Below are 21,463 nucleotides of genomic sequence, written 5' to 3'. Positions count from 1 at the left end.
AAAAGTAAAAAAGTTTCTACTTTTAAATGTACTTAAGTACTAAAAGGTAAAAGTAAAAACACTTTTTTTTATTGCAAGGGATAGACCTCAAACTCATTCCATCGTGGGCCACGTTTTCCTTTTAACTATACATTGCACCAGGTGAGTTAGTTGAAGAGGTGAGCCAATTAGTGAAATCCTCAGCTGGTGTTTAGGCAAGGCTGGAATGAAACCAAGCATACACTCTACTCTGCCCACAAAGGAATGTGTTCTGCGATAGACAATGCTGAAATTAAACAACAGAGCACACTTCTTTTGCATTACATTTTTTTAATGCACTTCTCCATCGAATTTGAAAAAACATGTCAAGGTAAACTAACATGGCCGGCATTCACATCACAGCATCCAGTTGTAAAGTTGGCCAAACTACAGCCTTGGGAAGAATTACGGGTTTAGTTATTTTTATAAAATTTGTATACGTGGGTTCGACATTGCACATCCTAAGGTTCTTGTCAAATAGTTTTTAAATCGGCACTGGTTAGTGGTTAATGAAAATATCCACTGAAAGCGTGTTAGCATTTTGTAGCAATGCTAATAGAAACAAATGGGTACAAAAGGGTAACAAGCGTACAGTGGACATTTCTCAGTAAGTGTAGTGCAGAATTTTAAATGGTTTTCAACTATTTGACCTGATTAAGTTGAGTTAAGTGTGGTGTTGGTGGAATTTAACAAAACAAATACATGGGGTGCCTCGAAGACAGGTTTAGGAACCACTGCCATAGAAAATACACGTAAAAAGAATTGCTCACAACTGCTCACAAGACCAGAACGTTCCCTGTTAACTTCAGCAGTAGCTGTATTTACTCAAAACTGTACAACTTTTGGTTTAATTTCAAAGATCCCGCTTTCTAGTCTTGCACAAGGACCAATCAGCATGGGTATGGGCGGGTTAATTTTCCATTGATGGGGATTTGTTTTTAAATAAAGTGCGGCCGCAGGATTAATAACGTTAACATTAGTTTGGCCAGAGAAACAAATATACTAATTAAAATAGTTGGACCTGCAAGATTTGTACTTTGTACTTTGTAGGTCTGCATTTTAAATGTAAGGAGTACAAAGTATGTTTTTTTTTTCTCTGAAATGTAATTGAGTAAAAGTAAAAGTATAATAATACTCGAGTAAAGTACAAATCCCCCAAAACAGTAATTAAGTATTGTAACGAAGTACAATTACTCAAGTACTTTACACCCCTGCGTAAAACAATAAGCCAAGACTTGTTTTTGTTTCCCAGTGATTGTCCTTGACAAGCTCTGGTGTGGCGTCGGGGCAGGGGTGGGAGGTGTTGGACATCAGAGAGGTCGGAGGTCGCTTTCCCTGCTCCTGACCGCAGGTCCTGATGCAGCCACAAGGTGGCGTCCAACAGCTTCGAGGCCGCTCAGAGGAGGGACGACAGAGATCTGAGACAGGGGGGACGGAAGGCAGTGGTGAGGACAAGTAGAGACACACAGCAGTGTTGTGTAACGCAGCAGCCTCTAGGCCACATACACCCTCTCTTTACTGCACTCTGTGTGTTTTCATGTTTACATTATCCGTTTTGGTCTGATGTGTGGAGTCGAGTGGGGATAGGGGGGGGGGGGGGTCCGTTCATGGAACTGACAGGTCTGACTGGAGCAGCTGTTTCTGGGCCGAGCAGTTTGACTGAAGTACCAGCGGACCAATCAACCACAACCAGGGATCCCCCTCTGTGTTTAAAGCCCACCGCCCCCCCCAGTGTTTAAAGCCCAGTGCACCAGAGCCTGACCCCTCCCACCCAGTGTTTAAAGCCCAGTGCACCAGAGCCTACCCCCCCCCCCCCCAAGTGTTTAAAGCCCAGTGCAACACGTGTTAGTCCACTGTCACATAAATATATTAAATGTGGGACATTAGCTGTTGTTTAGAAATAAATCTAGTAATGTCTTTCACATCCTCTGTAATGCAGATGCCTACCACAGGCCTAGCTAACCCTACCACAAGCCTAGCTAACAGTAACACTAACACTAACCCTACCACAAGCCTAGCTAACACTAACCCTACCACAAGCCTAGCTAAGCCTAACCCTACCACAGGCCTAGCTAACACTAACCATACCATAGGCCTAGCTAACACTAACACCATAGGCCTAGCTAACACTAACACCACAGGCCTAGCTAACACTAACCCTACCACAGGCCTAGCTAACACTAACCCTACCACAGGCCTAGCTAACACTAACCCTACCACAGGCCTAGCTAACACTAACCCTACCACAGGCCTAGCTAACAATAACCCTACCACAGGCCTAGCTAACACTAACCCTACCACAAGCCTAGCTAACACTAACCCTACCACAGGCCTAGCTAACACTAACCCTACCACAGGCCTAGCTAAGCCTAAACCTACGACAAGCCTAGCTAAGCCTAACCCTACCACAAGCCTAGCTAAGCCTAACCCTACCACAGGCCTAAGCCTAACCCTACCACAAGCCTAGCTAACCCTAACAATACCACAAGCATAGCTAACCCTAACCCTAGGGGGTCATCCCTATGTTCCCCGGGTCCCATGTTCCCCGATTGATTGATTGAACATTTTATTAATTTTTATTATTTTATTAATTATTAATGTCCGCCTTGTTTCGAACTGGTTAAGCTTAGGCCCTCTTTCGAAGTTAGTTAAGGACAAGGTTAGAGTTTGGAATCAGGCCTGGTGGTCTGACTATTGCTACCGGGGAACATAGGACCCGGGGTGTTGACAGAATCCGGCTATAGGGCGACAATAATGTGGTCAAGAGGCATGGTTTCTATCTTTAGCCTTAACTGGCGTGGTTTATTTATTCACATGGTATGAGCAGCAGTTCTAGAGTTCTCCTCTCACTGAGAGGCTGGGGGGAAAGAGATAGAGTAGGAGGAGACATCCCTATTTATACTGGCCACCTGGTGGTGTTCCTGAGTGGCTCCGCCTAGAGCGCCCTCTAGTGGAAACAGTTATATATGCAGTTAGGTCGCTTTCACATATAGTTTTGGTGGACTCGGTGTGGTTCTGGTGGTGAAGTTGCAACATTGTTGCATTCTTCATTTGGTTCGCCTGCGTTCACATAGCAATCTGTCAGCGCACCGAACTATCTGAACAATGTCACGCGGTCGAAAAGGGCGCTCGCCTATTGGACAGTGGAAATGTGTGTGTGGCTGCGAGCCCGTGTGTGCGCGCGCGCACGCGCGTGTGTGTGTCTGTGTGTGGACTAGTGCGAGCCCTCCAGATCAGCGGAGGCGAGTATTGACATTGACGTGGCATTGATCCATTGATCCAATGCCATGCGCCTCGGTAATAATAATAAGCCGCGTTTTTTCTTCCTTCTTCCCAAGATGCACAGTTAGATATATAGATAGATAGATAGAGAGATAGATGCAGTGTGCTTGTTTTGCAGTGAGTGCTGCGAGCAGTGGTAATAATAATCACTTCCTATATTTGGTTCGCGTTTGGTCCGATGAAGCGAACCGAGACCGACGTTTTCAGGCGGACCAGAGTTCGCCTGTTTGGTCCGCGAACCGAGTTCGACGCGCATTCACACAAACCCGAAAAACCGGACTATCGAATTCTGGTCCGAAAGTCCGGACCAAACAGCCCCTGTGTGAAAGCGACCTTAGACAGTTACTAACAATCCTACACAGAACCTCTGACTTCAACACGGGGAACATAGGACCCGGGGAACATAGACATGCTCCCAACCCTACCACAAGCCTAGCTAAGCCTAACCCTACCACAAGCCTAGCTAAGCCTAACCCTACCACAAGCCTAGCTAAGCCTAACCCTACCACAAGCATAGCTAACCATACCACAGGCCTAGCTAACCATAACACTAACCCTACCGCAAGCCTATCTAACCCTAACAATTCCACAAGCATAGCTAAACCTAACCCTACCACAAGCATATTGTGCATTTGTGCTAAGCTAGGCTAACTTGCAGCCAGATAGCTTTCTACTGAACGTACAGAGAGGAAACTGGTATCAATCTTCTGGTATCTATTATTTCCCATAATGTTGGTGTGTTCCTTTAAACTATGCTGCAGCTGCTCCTGTCACACAAACGGTACACACACACACACCTCCCCCGCTCCTGTCACTCACAGGGTACACACACACACACACACACACACACACACACACACACACACCTCCCCCCAGCAGCTTTGCTGTGGACAGGAAGGTTTGACATTAAAGTTCATGTTCAAGTTCAAAGTTCAATGTTTATTTACGCTCAAATTGCATACAGGATACCATTGGAAATACATGGCACTTACATCACTAATAAAAAACGATGTCACAACAAAAACAAGCTCAGTAGACTGTTGTACATGAATATTAATTAATATAAATGATTAGGGTCACTGCGTTGGGAGAATGTCTATGTTCTCCGGGTCCTATGTTCCCCGGGTCCTATGTTCCCTGATTGATTGATTGATTGATTGAACATTTTAGACCACCAGCCCTGATTCCAAACTCTAACCTTAACCAACTTCGAAAGAGGGCCTAAGCTTAACCAGTTTGAAACAAGGCGGACATTAATAATTAATAAAATAATAAACATTTATAAAAATGTCAATCAATTAATCAATCAATACACAACATAGGACCCGGGGAACATAGGACCCGGGGAACATAGGGATGATCCCACTGCGTTTATATTCCGCACTGGAGATTGTCAATGGTGTGCATTTAGTAACCTGGTTAGATAGGGAATGGTAGACATTTAGTAACCTGGTTAGATAGGGAATGGTAGACATTATTATGTTTCTGTTGTGATATTATTATTATGTTTCTGTTGTGATATTATTATTATGTTTATGACTTACTGGTAGATGGACCCAGTTACTTCGTCCACAAGGCCACCTGAAAGACAAGAGCATTCCAAATGTCAAGGCAACGTAAACTTTATGAAGATATGATCCAAGTATTATTATTATGATGATCGTGTGTGTATGTGTGTGTATGTGTGTGTGTGTGTGTGTGTGTGTGTGTGTGTGTGTGTGTGTGTGTGTGTGTGTGTGTGTGTGTGTGTGTGTGTGTGTACCTGGGGTACAGATGGTGTCACACAGCACAGGTACCTGTAGAGACACAAGGTAACAACTTTACACACATGTTACTTTATTATTATATACCGTTTCAGTGAATCTGATCTCCAGCCTTCGTCTTGTTGTGCGTGTTTCAACAGATCTGTTATCCTCGCTCTCTCTATGTATACTCTGTAAGTAAGTAAGTAAGTAAGTAAGTAAGTAAGTAAGTAAGTAAGTAAGTAAGTAAGTAAGTAAGTAAGTAAGTAAGTAAGTAAGTAAGTAAGTAAGTAAGTAAGTAAGTAAGTAAGTAAGTAAGTAAGTAAGTAAGTAAGTAAGTAAGTAAAAACTTTATTTATATAGCGCCATACACTGGCACCAGGCACACATCACACTACACACTGACTACCACACACTGGCACCAGCCACACATCACACTACACACTGACTACCACACACTGGCACCAGCCACACATCACACTACACACTGACTACCATACACTGGCACCAGGCACCAGACACACTACACACTGACTACCTCACACTGGTACCAGGCACACATCACACTACACACTGACTACCACACACTGGCACCAGGCACCAGGCACACTACACACTGACTACCTCACACTGGCACCAGACACACATCACACTACACACTGACTACCACACACTGGCACCAGACACACACCACACTACACACTGACTACCATACACTGGCACCAGACACACATCACACTACACACTGACTACCACACACTGGCACCAGGCACACATCACACTACACACTGACTACCATACACTGGCACCAGGCACACATCACACTACACAATGACTACCACACACTGGCACCAGACACACATCACACTACACACTGACTACCACACACTGGCACCAGACACACATCACACTACACACTGACTACCATACACTGGCACCAGGCACACATCACACTACACAATGACTCAACGGCTCAGGAGACAGGGATTGATATCAGTCAATTAAGGGGGAGAGGGATGATTAGGTGGCCTTGATGTCAGAGACCTGATTGCGAATTTGGCCAGGAACGTCGGGGAACGCTGCTGTCGGGACAAAACCTCATAACTCCAAAAACCCAACTTTTCAGCAGATGAAAAAAACGAACACAGATTTGAGGGTGAATAGAGTTAGGAGGTTTAGACAGATGATCGGTTTAATGCTTTCCCATTGTTTAAACTTTGTAAAACCCACACACACATATGGAGGATGATCTACGGAGTTGATTTATATAAAAAAAAATATTTAAAAAATGGAGTTATGAGGTTTTGTCCCGACAGCAGCCCCCTACTCTTTGCGATAGGGGCCCTGGGTTCTTTAACGACTCAGTCGGGGTTAGGGTAAAGTATGAAAATGGTCTTTCTCAGAGTAATACAGTAAAACAAGGGGGCAGTTCAGCTCCAGAACGCCTCAGAATGAGTGAAGGTGTCTGGAGGGATGGAGTGGTGTCATGGTCCGGGTTTAATACGCCCACACGTCCTTTATTCCATCGCTTTGGTCTCCCGAGGCTTGCTGATTTTAATGTCCACCAAAATGCATCAATTATGTATCAAGTTGTGTATAACATGAATCACAGACTGTCTGAGCTTGTCCCAGTCTGCCGTCCACTGCACATCCATCATACGAGAAATAGGCATCTTATCTTTGGCAAGAGGAGAGAGCTCAAATGTGCCTAAGTATAGCATGCAGGGGGGGCCCACAGATCTGGAACGAGCTCGACGAGAGTCTGAAACAGTCAAAATCCACCTCCACCTTCAAAAAAATCACAAGAGGAATTGTTCACATCATATCTCTAAATAGAATCCATACTTAGGCTGGCATATTAATTGTCTGTATTTATGTATCTACATTATGTTGTATGTATGTTAGTAGATAGGTGTGTAAGCCTATTCACACGTTGTATGTTTTCGTTTGTTTATATATTTGTGATCAGGCTCCCTCCAAAAGCTTTAAATAGCTTCTCTGGAGACCTGGCACACACGCACACAATCTCCACGACGATGTTCTCACCGTGAAGATAGTGTAGCGACCCTGGGATTTGGGTCGGGTTGGTCTGTTGAGCTGTCACTCAACACTCCGCCATCCCGGTGCTGGCGGCGTCCCTGTTGGACGCGCCAGCCGCGGGTTGACAAGAATCGAGAGTGCACGGGCTAACCTGGGGAGGTATAAGTGGGTGGGGCACCCAGCGTGCACTCTCTCTGGGCATGGGAAATGGTAGCAATGAGTCTGATACCGCAACCTGTAATGGAGAACTGTGAATAAAGACTTGCACTGAGAACTACCAACCTGCCTCGAGAGTCGTCTTATAACGTTGGAAACCACGAACGTTACAATGTGTATATGTAATATATCGTGTGTGTGTGTGTGTGTGTGTGTGAAGATCATCATTCATTCATTCATTCATTCATTCATTCATTCATTCATTCATTCATTCATTCATTCATATGGGAGCAGGAGCACTCCTCAGAGTGAGTCAGGAGTGATGGGACAGGAACACTCCTCTCACGTTACCAGGCCGCTCCGTCTCAGATGGCGAACGCCTCGGACAAGAATTTAAACTTCCTCACAACTGCCGTGGTTTATTTTGGTGACAGACCTGTGCCCTTTGACCTTTCCACCAGCCACCATGTGTTTGTTACCTTGCAGACAGAGCAGACCCGTGCCCTTTGACCTTTCCACACCAGCCACCATGTGTTTGTTACCTTGCAGACAGAGCAGACCCGTGCCCTTTGACCTTTCCACCAGCCACCATGTGTTCGTTACCTTGCAGACAGAGCAGACCCGTGCCCTTTGACCTTTCCACCAGCCACCATGTGTTCGTTACCTTCCAGACGGAGCAGACGCTGCACAGAGAGCGCGGGTGGGAGTCGGAAACCTCAGCAACCGGCTCCTCCTCCTCCTCCTCCTCCTCTTCGTCCTCGCCAGCGTCTTCCTCGGCCCCCACTGCGTCCTCGTCTATAAGAAGGAGAGAGTCGTGTACATTACTGTACATTACTGTATGGAGCGCCAGGATTAGCCGCTCGTAAAGCTCCTCCGGACACGGCTGAGGTTACATGAGTTTGTCAGTGGCCTGTCGGGAGACACAGACTGCTGCTCGTGATGGATCACCTGATGGGACATTCTGCTCACACATGGTGCCAGCTAAGCACTGAGCGCCTGGCCCAGTACTGTCGCCCTAGACACCTGGGCCCTCATTTATCAATAATGCGTAGAAAGGGTTCTATCGGTCCTACGCACGGAATTTAGAATGTCTCTACGCACAGAAAAATCGGGATTTATCAACCGTGCGTACACAGGTCATACGCACACTCCGTGTTGATAAATACCAATTGTTCTTACCGTCTATGCTCGTGCATGATTATCCATATATGGTAATGAAACACCCCCATGGGATGTGGAAAAATGGACTAAGCCGAGCGAACTCTGAGAAACTTCACTGAGAGCGAGATTGATCACGGAGGTCTAACCAACTCATTTAACGCACTGTCGAACCAAGAAGGCACAACGCGTGTTACGGGACAAATACGCGACAGGCTGACGGACTTGTACACAGTGATGTTGGATATCAACGACTCCCTAAAGACCATTGTTGCCTGGGCAGCGCAAAATACTAATAAAGACTGTTAACCTGTTTGGCGTTGGTGTCATAATAACAATGCTGGAATATGAATGCCTTTTTTCGTTTCGTTCTTTTAAAGTTCAATTGGCTACCTGGTATAATATGATTTGTAGAGGCATACAATCTATTTTGATGTCGGTATTAGGTAGCCTATATAAATGATATATAATAGCATAGCCTACATTATGGAACAGTAACTTGCGCATATATAACGCATGGCACATGACACAGAGCCCTGCAAAGCCTGCATACAGTAAACTAACTTGATCGTTAATCTAACTGTTGTCCTTGTATCTTTACGCTTGTGAAAACATTAAATAATATTTATAGGCTATAGGCCCTCGTTTGGCCATAATAGCCTATTCTCAAATGGCTATCTGCTATCTCCTCGCTGACGGACCAGTACCTCTATCATATCATATTCCTATGTCTCCAAGGAATCGTGGGGCTCTGGCCTGGGGAAGAAAGGTTGGGAACGCCTGCTATAGCCTATCCTTTATAATGTTATAGGCTATTTTATTTACAGTAGTCTTTTTATGATTTCTTTCCATAGCCGGTCTCAGTTATGCTGTGGCTGAGACGGATCGGGATTAATGAAGCTGCTAGGAGACTGCTTCTCGGCTACGAATTAAAGCCACGATTGAAAATAATGTACTTCCTTTCTTGACAACAGCCTATAAAAATAATACGAGAGCATACAAGAACAATGAATCTCACTGCCATGTAGCCTACGCCATGTTTAGCCTGCCTATGTGATCAATAAAAACTTGAACTTGAATTCCATCACATCTGTGCGGGAGCTCACAAATAGGCTGTTGTCACAATGTAAATTAAACGTGCATCAGTCAAGATGGAGAACGTGTGTTCCCTCTCTCCCTCATGTTTTTTTTATTCTGCGTTTTAAAACTCCAAACCTTCACAATTTTTTATATATAAGTAACGATACAGCTAACTAACTATTTGGCTTCACAAGATGACATCCAGGATTCCAAAACCAAAAAAGGACAATGTGCCGAAAGAAGATGGAACCGACGACAGCGTTGGCAAGGCCTGGCTAGTCACTTCCGAGTTTAGGAAGGCCATTTTTACTTTGGAAAATAAGCTGGACCAAATTCAATCAGACGTGACCGACAACAGACAGTGCGTCGAGTCCCTGGAGGAGAATGCGGAATTTGTAAGCGAAAGAATGGTGGCGCTGGAAGCTACATGTGCCGAACTGACTGCTAGCCATGCTAAGCTTAAAGCTAAAGCGGAGGACCTCGAGGCTCGAGGGCGACGGAACAATCTCCGGATCATTGGACTTCCAGAACAAATTGAGGGCCCGCGACCAACAACCTTCTTCGCCACCCTTCTATCCCAGGTTTTGGGTGCAGAAACCCTCCCTACCCCTCCGAAATTGGACCGCGCCGACAGGTCGCTAGCAGCTAAACCAAAGCTAGGTGAAAAGCCTAGGCCCGTCATCATCAGGTTCCATAATTATCAAACCAAAGAACGGGTGATCCGTGAGGCCAGAAAGAGAAGGGCAGAGATGCAGTACAACGGTAAACAAATTGCTTTCTATGAGGATTACAGTATACCCCGGGCGTGTTGGAGCAGCGAGTGAGGTGATGGCACAACTTTACAAACTTGGGCTTAGGCCTAGCCTTCAGTACCCAGCCAAACTGATGATTACGGAGGAGAACGAGGACAGAGTATGCTTGATGACTGTTGACGATGCTGAAAGGTACCTCAACGCTAAGCTCACCTAGCATAGACTGCTAGCTAACAAACACCTCGTGGCTAATCGAACCTATACACTGGCAGCAATGGACATGATTGTGACATACAAAATGCACGGCTGAAATGATAGACATTGTTTGGATTAAATTGTTTAGTCACAAAAGACTTGACACTTATACTTCATGGGGAAATATTAGTAACGTTAATTAGACAGATTTTTGAAAGATAATTTCATACTATCCAAATAGCCAACTCTGACTTTGTTTCTATGTAGGCCTATATGTTTTTTTTGTTTTTTTTGTTTTTGTTTTTACATGTGGTCTCTATGCACGGTGAACTCACTGTTTGAAGGTCACAAGACAAATAGATTGGACCAAATTGACTAGATAATGAAGGTTTTATATAATGTTTCAGTAGTACTCAGTGTGCTGAATGATATATAGATCGACTAGGTTTAAATTTATTAGACCAATTATTTAGAGCTAACAAACACCACGTGGCTAATCGAACCTGGCACCGGCAACAATGGACATGATTGCGACATACAAAATGTACAACTGGAATTATAGACATTGTTTGGATTACATTGTTTAGTCACAATAGACTGGACACTTTTTAAAGATGATTTCATGCTATCCAAATAGCCAACTCTGACCTTGTACCTAGGTATATGCCTTTTTCTTTTTCTCTTTCTTTTTTACATGAGATTCTCTATGCACGCATTGCACGGTGAACTCATTCAAGTTGCACAAGCTCCTTTTACTGTTTGAAGGTCTCAATACAAATAGACCGGACCGAATTGACTAGATAATGAAGGTTTTATATACATGTTTCAAGTGTACTCAGTGTGCTGAATGAACTGATTCAAGATGCACACGCTCTTTTTTACCGTTTGAAGGTGTCACAGTGTCAGGCCCTCTAGCCAAAATGTCTGTTTTTCTCTTCTTTTCATATACTGCAGAGTCAGGACAGGCAAATAGACTGGACAGAATTGACTATATAATGAAGGTTTAGATTATGCATTTCAAATTACTCAGTGTGCTGAATGAAATGTGACTAGTATAATACATATAGATAGACTAGGTTAAATTGATTAGACCAATTAATCAGATAAGATAGATTAGGTAAGACGATTAGACTTATGCGTCGTGAAGCCCTTGTAACTGTATAAACCTCTTAATTACTATTATTTAATTTTAATTTTAATTTATTTGTATCCTCTTTCTCAACTTTGTCAAGGTTTCACAATTACTATATCCCCTGGCTACAATGGGTGACTCCTATACTTTAGAGTCCTTATATGACAGTAGGGGCCAAAGACGTTCTCTTAAGCTATTATAGTGCTCTGCGCTCACAAAATGCGGGGCTTCTATCGACCCCTAGGGTTAAAAAGAAATCCGCCGGCCACAGAGCCTTTGTCTACCGCGCTCCCTACCTGTGGAACAAATTACCTGCCGTCATCAGGGGCGCCTGCTCTGTCGAAGCTTTTAAATCCCTGCTTAAGACTCATCTTTTCTCTCTCTCCTTCAACCTACCCTGATCTCACCTGGTCGGGGACTGACCTTTAGATTAATCTGTGTAGTTTAGTTATGGTACAGGGTACTACATGGTACCACTGGGTAGTTTACTACAGGGTAGTTTAGTTAGGGTACAGGGTACTACATGGTACTACATGGCACTACATGGCTCTACATGGCTCTACGTGGCACTACATGGCACTATAGGGTACCACAGGGCACTACAGGGTACTACATGACTCTACAGGGTACTACAGGGTACTACAGGGTACTACAGGGTACTACATGGCACTACAGGGTACTATTGGGTACTACATGGCACTACGGGGTACTACATGGTACTACATGGCACTACAGGGTACTACATGTCTGCTCCTTTGCAGCACCACAAACATGGGAACTCTCTAACTCTTCCCCCCCCCCCCCCCTCTTCCCCCCCCCCCTCCTTCCCCCCCCCCATTCCCCCCTTCTCTCTGAGTGCCCGTCTCCTGGCGCTGACTAAGGTGATGGATGCCTCGGGGTCTTGGCCAAGATTGTAGTGACTGCTCTACATGCACCTCCGAGGCCTTGGATCAGTTATTCACCGCCGTCTGTCCGTGGTCCTGTCAACTGATTAACAGTATTAACAGACTGTTAACAGATTAACAGTCAACGCGGTTTCATTGCTGGGTTAAGTACTTCTATTCTATTCACATAATACGCCTACTTCATATATCTACTCCATTCACATATATGCCTACCACTTGTATCTATTGCTATGTCCGCCTACTACAATCTCATGAGCTGTCTAACGCCTGTCCCGTCTCCCTGTCTCCCTATGACTTGCTGTCCTGGAGTGTTGACCGGAGTGTTGGACGTCCCGTGACGAAGGCCGGGAGGTTGAGACCCCCTCTGCGTGCCCCCCTGTCTCCGGAGGTCTCGTAGTGGTGACCGGAGTGCCGGATGTCCCGCGATGATGTCGGGGAGTTCGCGACCCTCTCTGCGCCGCCCCCTATCTCCCTGTCTCCGGCTGTCCCTGAGCAACGACCGGAGTGTTAAATGTCCCTTGACTAAAACGGGGAGGACGTGACCCTCTTTGCGCCGCCCCTGTGCCTCAAATAGATTCGCTATCAGCTCTATCTTTAATCTTTCAAAATGTTCAGTTGCTATCGCTATTAGCTCTATCTTTAATTTTTCAAAATGTACAGTTGCTATTGCATGCACTCATCTGTGTTCCACTACACACATGAGTGCATGCTTACCAACTGTCCGTCTGCAACACTACTATCACCAACATCTAAGAAGGGAGATCCCCCCTTGAATGGCCCTTCTAAGGTTTCTCTCCTCCACACTGCCTGTGGAGCTTTTTTCCCTATTGTTAGGTTTTAGTGAGTTTTTCCTTACCTTCGCGTGGGGCATGTCTGGGAGTGCTTGCATTCTTTCATTTATTTGCATTCATCTAAAAATGTTTGGACCTTATGGTGTTCTTGTTCTGTTCTTGACTTATTGTTGTTTTCTTTTTGACTTGTTTAAAGAAGATCTGTACGGCCCATGGGGACATTAACGTGTGTTGTCGGGCCCTATAAATAAATTTGATTTGATTTTGATTTGATTTGATTTGGAAGCTAATTTAGCTTATGTTCACTTAATGATAAGTTAATCAATGCTCGCTGAGTGCACTTCAGTATACTCCACTCACTCTAAACTTTATATGGATCGCACTCCTGAGTGAAAGCCACTAGAAGCACTTTTACTTTGCTGTTCTATTGTTGTACCCCGAGTTATTTAATTTTTTTCTGATTGACTTTTGCACACAGTTTAAACTGGTATTATAACTATATTGGAGACTGTTTACTGGGAAGGGGAGAGAGGGAGAACGGGAGTAGGGATGGATCCTCCACCGGAAGGAGCGTATCCTGACAGATACACAGGTTGTTACTGATCCCCTAGGGACCAAGGGCTGTACCCCCGGGTGAGTATGTATGTGTTTGGATGTGTGTGTGTGTGTGCGTCGACCCCCCTGTCCCCTTTTCTCTTTCTCTCCCCCTCTTTCTCCTTTCTTCCACTATCCCCTCTTTTCAGCTTACTCCATGGATCATGGCAGTGACTGGCAGAAACATCCACCTCGTCTCATGGAATGTTAAAGGGATGAATAACTAACCATCTCACTTACTATCTGAACCTGAATGAGTTTCTTGGCTAGATCCTGGACGTGTTCAGTGTAAACTGATCCTGGACGTGTTCAGTGTAAACTGATCCTGGACGTGTTGTGTTCAGTGTAAACTGATCCTGGACGTGTTCAGTGTAAACTGATCCTGGACGTGTTGTGTTCAGTGTAAACTGATCCTGGACGTGTTCAGTGTAAACTGATCCTGGACGTGTTGTGTTCAGTGTAAACTGATCCTGGATGTGTTGTGTTCAGTGTAAACTGATCCTGGACGTGTTCAGTGTAAACTGATCCTGGACGTGTTCAGTGTAAACTGATCCTGGACGTGTTCAGTGTAAACTGATCCTGGACGTGTTCAGTGTAAACTGATCCTGGACGTGTTCAGTGTAAACTGATCCTGGATGTGTTGTGTTCAGTGTAAACTGATCCTGGATGTGTTGTGTTCAGTGTAAACTGATCCTGGACGTGTTCAGTGTAAACTGATCCTGGACGTGTTCAGTGTAAACTGATCCTGGACGTGTTCAGTGTAAACTGATCCTGGATGTGTTCAGTGTAAACTGATCCTGGACGTGTTCAGTGTAAACTGATCCTGGACGTGTTCAGTGTAAACTGATCCTGGACGTGTTCAGTGTAAACTGATCCTGGATGTGTTGTGTTCAGTGTAAACTGATCCTGGACGTGTTCAGTGTAAACTGATCCTGGGTGTGTTGTGTTCAGTGTAAACTGATCCTGGACGTGTTCAGTGTAAACTGATCCTGGACGTGTTCAGTGTAAACTGATCCTGGACGTGTTCTGTGTAAACTGATCCTGGATGTGTTCAGTGTAAACTGATCCTGGACATGTTCATTGTAAACTGATCCTGGACGTGTTCAGTGTAAACTCTGTAATGCATTAGGCTTGAACGAATCAGATTCTCTCTAAAGGGCTCCCTAAAAACATTCCATGCGACCTGGCAACCATTCTTGCAACACATCGATACCCTGACTATCAATGAAGAAACTGAGAAACAATAGCATCCTTAACTAAACTTTCCTATCTTTTATTACTATCTTATTTCTGCTATTGTATTATTTATTGGTTTCCCCTCCCCCCTCCCTGTCCTGGTATGTATGTGTGTGAATGAGATCCCGGGGAAGAGGGGTGGGTAACTGGGGGAGGGAGGGAGGAATAGGGGATATAACTGCAGAAAATCGAAATGTTAGTAAATTAGTAAAGGATACTACAGGAAGGGGCGGGGATAAAATGTGAACTAATATTATTATTGTTTTTCTTTCCCACTCACATCTATGTTAAAAGTATTTTTCTATTTATGTATGTGTATTGCAGAGATGTTTATTGTTGACCTCCTTGGATGGGATGGGGTGGGAATGAGGGATAGGAATGGGGAATAAAAGAGGAAAAAAATAAGGAAAATGCACAATGTTTGCAACTGTAATCTGTAATTCAATTGTTTCCTGCAATAAAGAAAGTTATATTTCTTGCACTGAGCAAATCTTTGCTTTGATATTTGATTATTTGTATGACAGTCAGTCAATCAGTTTTATTTAATGAATTGAAAACAGCATTGATATTATGTAAAAGCAAACTGGCAATAGAAAAGATGTTAAAAGTAATCTAGTTCCCTTAAAACGCCAACGCTATTAAATAAAAATATACAGTGGAGGTTAAAATAAGAATATATGACTTGGCCTGAAAAAAAGCAAATTGCATGCTCCATGGTGACTCTTGTGCGCGAGTGTAGATGTGCTCCTGTTGGGGTTGATCAGAGGAGTCATCAGCCATGGCTTCAGTAGCCCGATCCCCTGCATTTAAGTGATATTTTAATTACAGATACCCCAGTAATAACATTACAATTTAATTAAATAAAATTAGGCCTGGGTTGTGCATTCCTCCCGGCCACCGGCAACGACTTATCAGCCAAATGCAACGATAAACCATGATGCATTAATTCGGAAAGACCTATTCCAAATGCTATTCATAGGGTTTGACAATAATTACACTAATGTCGCTATTTTACAATGAACTATAATGAATTACGGGTCATACCGAACACGTCAGTGTTGAAACTAATGCACGAAAGCTTATTTACGTGTTGCAGTTTTCTTATTCTACCGCTTGGCGCCATGTATGCACGGTCTCAAGCACACGTTCAAATTGATAAGTCCCACACTTTGCTTAGAAATGATCGTACGCACGGTTTACGCACATATCTGTGTGTACGCACCATTGACAAATGAGGGCCCTGGTCTTTACCAGGACGTCCCAGTACAGTACATCACTGGGATGGTTGGCGTTGTGCCATATCTGTGTGCCAGAGGAGACGCCATGGGAGCTCTCTGATCTCATCACTGATCTACGAGCTTCATGCTCTCTGATCTCATCACTGATCTACGAGCTTCATGCTTTCTGATCTCATCACTGATCTACGAGCTTCATGCTCTCTGATCTCATCACTGATCTACGAGCTTCATGCTCTCTGATCTCATCACTGATCTACGAGCTTCATGCTCTCTGATCTCATCACTGATCTACGAGCTTCATGCTCTCTGATCTCATCACTGATCTACGAGCTTCATGCTCTCTGATCTCATCACTGATCTACGAGCTTCATGCTCTCTGATCTCATCACTGATCTATGAGCTTCATGCTCTCTGATCTCATCACTGATCTACGAGCTTCATGCTCTCTGATCTCATCACTGATCTACAAGCTTCATGCTCTCTGATCTCATCACTGATCGTACGCAACATCGATCTTGCTGCAGACGTACAAATAACCAACCGATATGAGCCAATGAAGCCACGAGCCACTCAATACTAATCAATACTCAATACTCAATACTAATCAATACTCAATACTAATCAATACGCAATATACTAATCAATACTCAATATTAATCAATACTCAATACTAATCAATACTCAATACTAATCAATACTCATCAATACTGAATACTAATAGTTTGTTCTTGTTGCCCAGACACGTCTAACAGCACCTGACCTCTGACCTCAGGACTAACAGCACCTGCCGGGCGACAGTGAAGGTAGAGCAGTCGTCCGGTTATCCGGAGGTTCCCAGTTAGATTCCCTCTCCTCCCGGGCATCGTGTCGATGTGTCCTTGAGCAAGACACTTAACCCCTAACTGCTCCCGATGAGCAGGTTGGCACCTTGCATGGTTGCCTCCTCCGTCGGTGTGTGAATGTGTGAGTGAATGGGCCAAATGTGAGGAACACATTGTAAAGCGCGTTGGATAAAAGAGTTATATAAATGCAGCCATTTACCATTTACCTGGCTGGCTGACGTCAGGGTGGAAATCTTAGCCAGGTATGCGATATTCCCGCGAATGCCGGGGAACAGTAGAGACTTAGACCATCAGTTTAACTGAACAGTAGAGACTTAGAGCATCAGTTTACTGAACAGTAGAGACTTAGACCATCAGTTTTACTGAACAGTAGAGACTTAGACCATCAGTTTACTGAACAGTAGATACTTAGACCATCAGTTTTACTGAACAGTAGAGACTTAGAGCATCAGTTTACTGAACAGTAGAGACTTAGACCATCAGTTTTACTGAACAGTAGAGACTTAGAGCATCAGTTTACTGAACAGTAGAGACTTAGAGCATCAGTTTACTGAACAGTAAAGACTTAGAGCATCAGTTTACTGAACAGTAGAGACTTAGACCATCAGTTTACTGAACAGTAGAGACTTAGACCATCAGTTTACTGAACAGTAGAGACTTAGACCATCAGTTTACTGAACAGTAGAGACTTAGAGCATCAGTTTAACTGAACAGTAGAGACTTAGACCATCAGTTTAACTGAACAGTAGAGACTTAGACCATCAGTTTACTGAACAGTAGAGACTTAGACCATCAGTTTAACTGAACAGTAGAGACTTAGAGCATCAGTTTAGCCGAACAGTAGAGACTTAGAGCATCAGTTTACTGAACAGTAGAGACTTAGAGCATCAGTTTACTGAACAGTAGAGACTTATACCATCAGTTTACTGAACAGTAGATACTTAGACCATCAGTTTACTGAACAGTAGAGACTTAGACCATCAGTTTACTGAACAGTAGAGACTTAGAGCATCAGTTTAACTGAACAGTAGAGACTTAGACCATCAGTTTAACTGAACAGTAGAGACTTAGACCATCAGTTTACTGAACAGTAGAGACTTAGACCATCAGTTTAACTGAACAGTAGAGACTTAGAGCATCAGTTTAGCCGAACAGTAGAGACTTAGAGCATCAGTTTAATTGAACAGTAGAGACCATCAGTTTATAACCAGTGTCTCTCCATTGGAGAGGTGGAACTCTATGCTTCTATGTAAGTAAAGTGACTTTGCTTTAATATTCCTGTCATGTCATACGAGGCTCTCAGTATCAGGTTTTAATGTCGGGGAAACTCTCCTGTCGTCGCCTGGCATCGCACCAGCATCCGGCGTGAGTATTGGTGTCTTTAAACAGGGCCCTGTGCCACCCGCCTCAGTGCCAGGGCCCGTTGTGTTCTGTTCTGGCCCCTTTAAATATCCAAACCCCCACCCCCCCCCCCAACCCCCTCTTAATGTTCAGTTTCCTCCCCCTCGAATGTATAGTTTCTGTTAGGATCTCTGTTTAACAGTACTGTATATTTGTATATTGTATGTCATAAATGTAACAGTACTGTATACCTGTATGTCATGTATGTCATAAATGTCATTATGAATTGAAAATGGGGGACCCTGATGTAAACAAGACGAAAGTCTTTCTCCGGTCTGCATCCCCTTAACAATTGTGTGCATTGAACCGTACTGTATTGTACCCATTCTGCAATCTGGTAATAAAGTTTTGAATCAATTCTGTCGAGCAGTTCTGTTCTGTCCATGCTGCTGCCCACTGCAGACAGCAGGCTATTTACAGACTCTCTAAGTGCGACAGCATTCCTACCATCACAGGCAATATGCGAAGTCTGTTAGCTACTACAGTACATGCTAACCAGAAGAGAAGTCTGTTAGAATAGCTTTCATCTTGACTCATATGATCCAATATTTAACCTGCTGACAATTATAATGTCCCACTAGTGTTTTGTACCTTCAGCCTCCTCCACACTGTCTTCTAGTGCAGCTGCCTCCTCCTCCTCTTCATCATCATCTTCATCATCATCCTCGTCCTCAGCGGCCTCTCCCTCCTCCTCCTCTTCCTCAGCAGCTCCCTCCTCCTCCTCACTCGCGGCCTCCTCTTCCTCCTCTTCCTCAGCAGCTTCCTCCTCTACCTCCTCAGTTGCCACTTCTTCCTCCTCCTCCTCGCTCTCTTCCTCAGCTGCTGCGGCCTCCTCTTCCGCCTCGTCCTCCTCCTCGCTCTCTTCCTCAGCTGCTGCGGCCTCCTCTTCCTCCTCCGCCTCTTCCTCCTCCTCCTCCTCGCTCTCTTCCTCAGCTGCTGCAGCCTCCTCTTCCTCCTCTTCCTCCTCTTCCTCGCTCTCTTCCTCAACTGCTGCAGCCTCCTCTTCCTCTTCCGCCTCTTCCTCTTCCTCTGCGGCGGCGGCTTCCTCCTCAGCCTCCTCATCCTCCTCCTCTTCCTCCTCCTCTGCCGCTACCTGTTCCTCCTCTTCTTCCTCTTCATTGCCGTCATCGGCGTCGTCTCCGGCATCCTCTTCTCCGCTGTCCTCCTCTCCCCCCTCCTCTTCCCCCTCCTCCACGCCCTCCTCTTCCTCCTCCTCGGCACGCGCCTCCTCCTCTCCCTCCTGGGCGCTCACCAGCCCAGAGAGAGGAGCCTGCAGCGGGCAGAGGAGCACCAGCAGGAGACCCACCATCCAGCCTTTCACTGCTGCCATCTTTAGAGGAACCAGAAGATCCAAACTGGGAGAAATAAAGACGTGAGGACCTCTTCAGGACGTGACAACCTCTTCTGGACCTTTCTGGGTGTCCCAACACCTCTTCAGGAGAACTCTGGACCTTTCTGGGTGTCCCAACACCTCTTCAGGAGAACTCTGGACCTTTCTGGGTGTCCCAACACCTCTTCAGGAGAACTCTGGACCTTTCTGGGTGTCCCAACACCACTTCAAACAGGCACCCAGGAGGAGGGAAAGGGCTGTTCTGGAAGAGGGTCCCAGGTGATCCAGGTGATCCAGAAGGCTAGAGGGCTGGGTGATCCAGGAGTCCAGAAGGGAAGTCCAGAAGGCTAGAGGACGGCAGAGAGGAGGGTTGTGAGACACTACCGGGTGTCGAGCACACAGAGGAGACAGTGGCAACAGAGGGGGGCGTGTCTGTCTGTGTGTGTGTGTGTGTGTGGGTGTGTGTGAGTGTGTGTGTGTGTGACTGACAGAGGCACATGTCAGGGGAAGAATGCTTCTGATGCCCTTAACCCAGTACATCGACGAGGGGGCGTGCGAGAGAGAGAGAGAGAGAGAGAGAGAGAGAGAGAGAGAGAGAGAGAGAGAGAGAGAGAGAGAGAGAGAGAGAGAGAAAGAGAGGGAGGGCGTGGGAGAGGGAGAGAGACATGAGACAGAGACAGAGAGAGAGATAACGTTGGACAAGTGGTCGTTAAAGGGGAATTCCACCCATTTGACTAATTCACGTGATGTTCCTCTCGTGCCTCGTTCAGATTTGAGATTAAGATGATCCTTTATTAATCCCCTTGGGGAAATTCAGGTGTCAAAGCAGCATGAAGGGGGGGGGGGGGGGGGTACAGAGCTTCACAGTCCTATACAGTCCAGTATCTACTGTATATATACTATAGATACAATATAAGAGTGAGTGCACGTGGAAAAGCCAGACTGGCATTTCTGTTCCGTAACAAACCACCTCCAGCTCTCCACCAGAGCTCTCCACCAGAGCTCACTACGGAGCTATCAAGGCAGACTGCAGTAACTCAAAAAAAGTCAAAATTGAGTTATGAGTGAAATTGAACTTGTCAATAAATGTTTTATCTTGTGACCAAGTTTCAGATGTTAATGTCGCACAGTTTTGGAGATATGGGGTTTTAAAAACTGCAGTAACTACAAAATCACACTCAAAAACCAGGCAGACCGCAGTAAATTCCAAACAGTGAAAAATGGCTTTAAAGTGTTTTGACTTGCCATCCAAAATGTGTTATAGGTAGATAGATGATAGTACCCAGATTTAACATGTATTAATGAAGTAATCTTTAGGCATACAAAAATATGACATAATTATTTTAATTAACCCCCAAAAAGCAGATACTGCACTCTGCTGCACAGTTCCCTTAAATAATTATACAGGTAATGTACAGGCAAAGTGCAGTAACTTCAAATACAATGTTGTTTTCCCACCAGCTTTCATAACTTAACCTAGCCATTTTGAAAATGAAATTTAACACCTGAATATATTGGAATGATGATGATCCAAATAAAATGGCTAGGTTAAGTTATGAAAGCTGGAGGGA

At 44.8% G+C, this 21,463-nt stretch overlaps 1 protein-coding gene across 1 annotated transcript; it reads right to left on the bottom strand.

Moving 5' to 3' along the window:
- Nucleotides 1-342: 342 nt before the first annotated feature.
- Nucleotides 343-19,892, bottom strand: LOC311235481 (uncharacterized protein; the record flags this gene model as incomplete). The annotated part of the gene is made up of 6 exons (XM_084322944.1): nt 343-1,436; nt 4,845-4,881; nt 5,063-5,096; nt 7,903-8,033; nt 19,154-19,451; nt 19,815-19,892. 6 exons carry the CDS (start codon nt 19,890-19,892, stop codon nt 1,415-1,417), a joined length of 600 nt encoding a protein of 199 aa, XP_084179070.1. The 3' UTR covers nt 343-1,414.
- Nucleotides 19,893-21,463: the final 1,571 nt, after the last annotated feature.

This window comes from Notolepis coatsorum, assembly GCF_963971535.1.
Source record: "Notolepis coatsorum genome assembly, chromosome: 10".
Lineage (NCBI taxonomy): Eukaryota > Metazoa > Chordata > Actinopteri > Aulopiformes > Paralepididae > Notolepis > Notolepis coatsorum.
The sequence above is the reverse complement of the archived record's forward strand: the minus strand, read 5'-3'. Positions and strand labels throughout refer to the sequence as shown.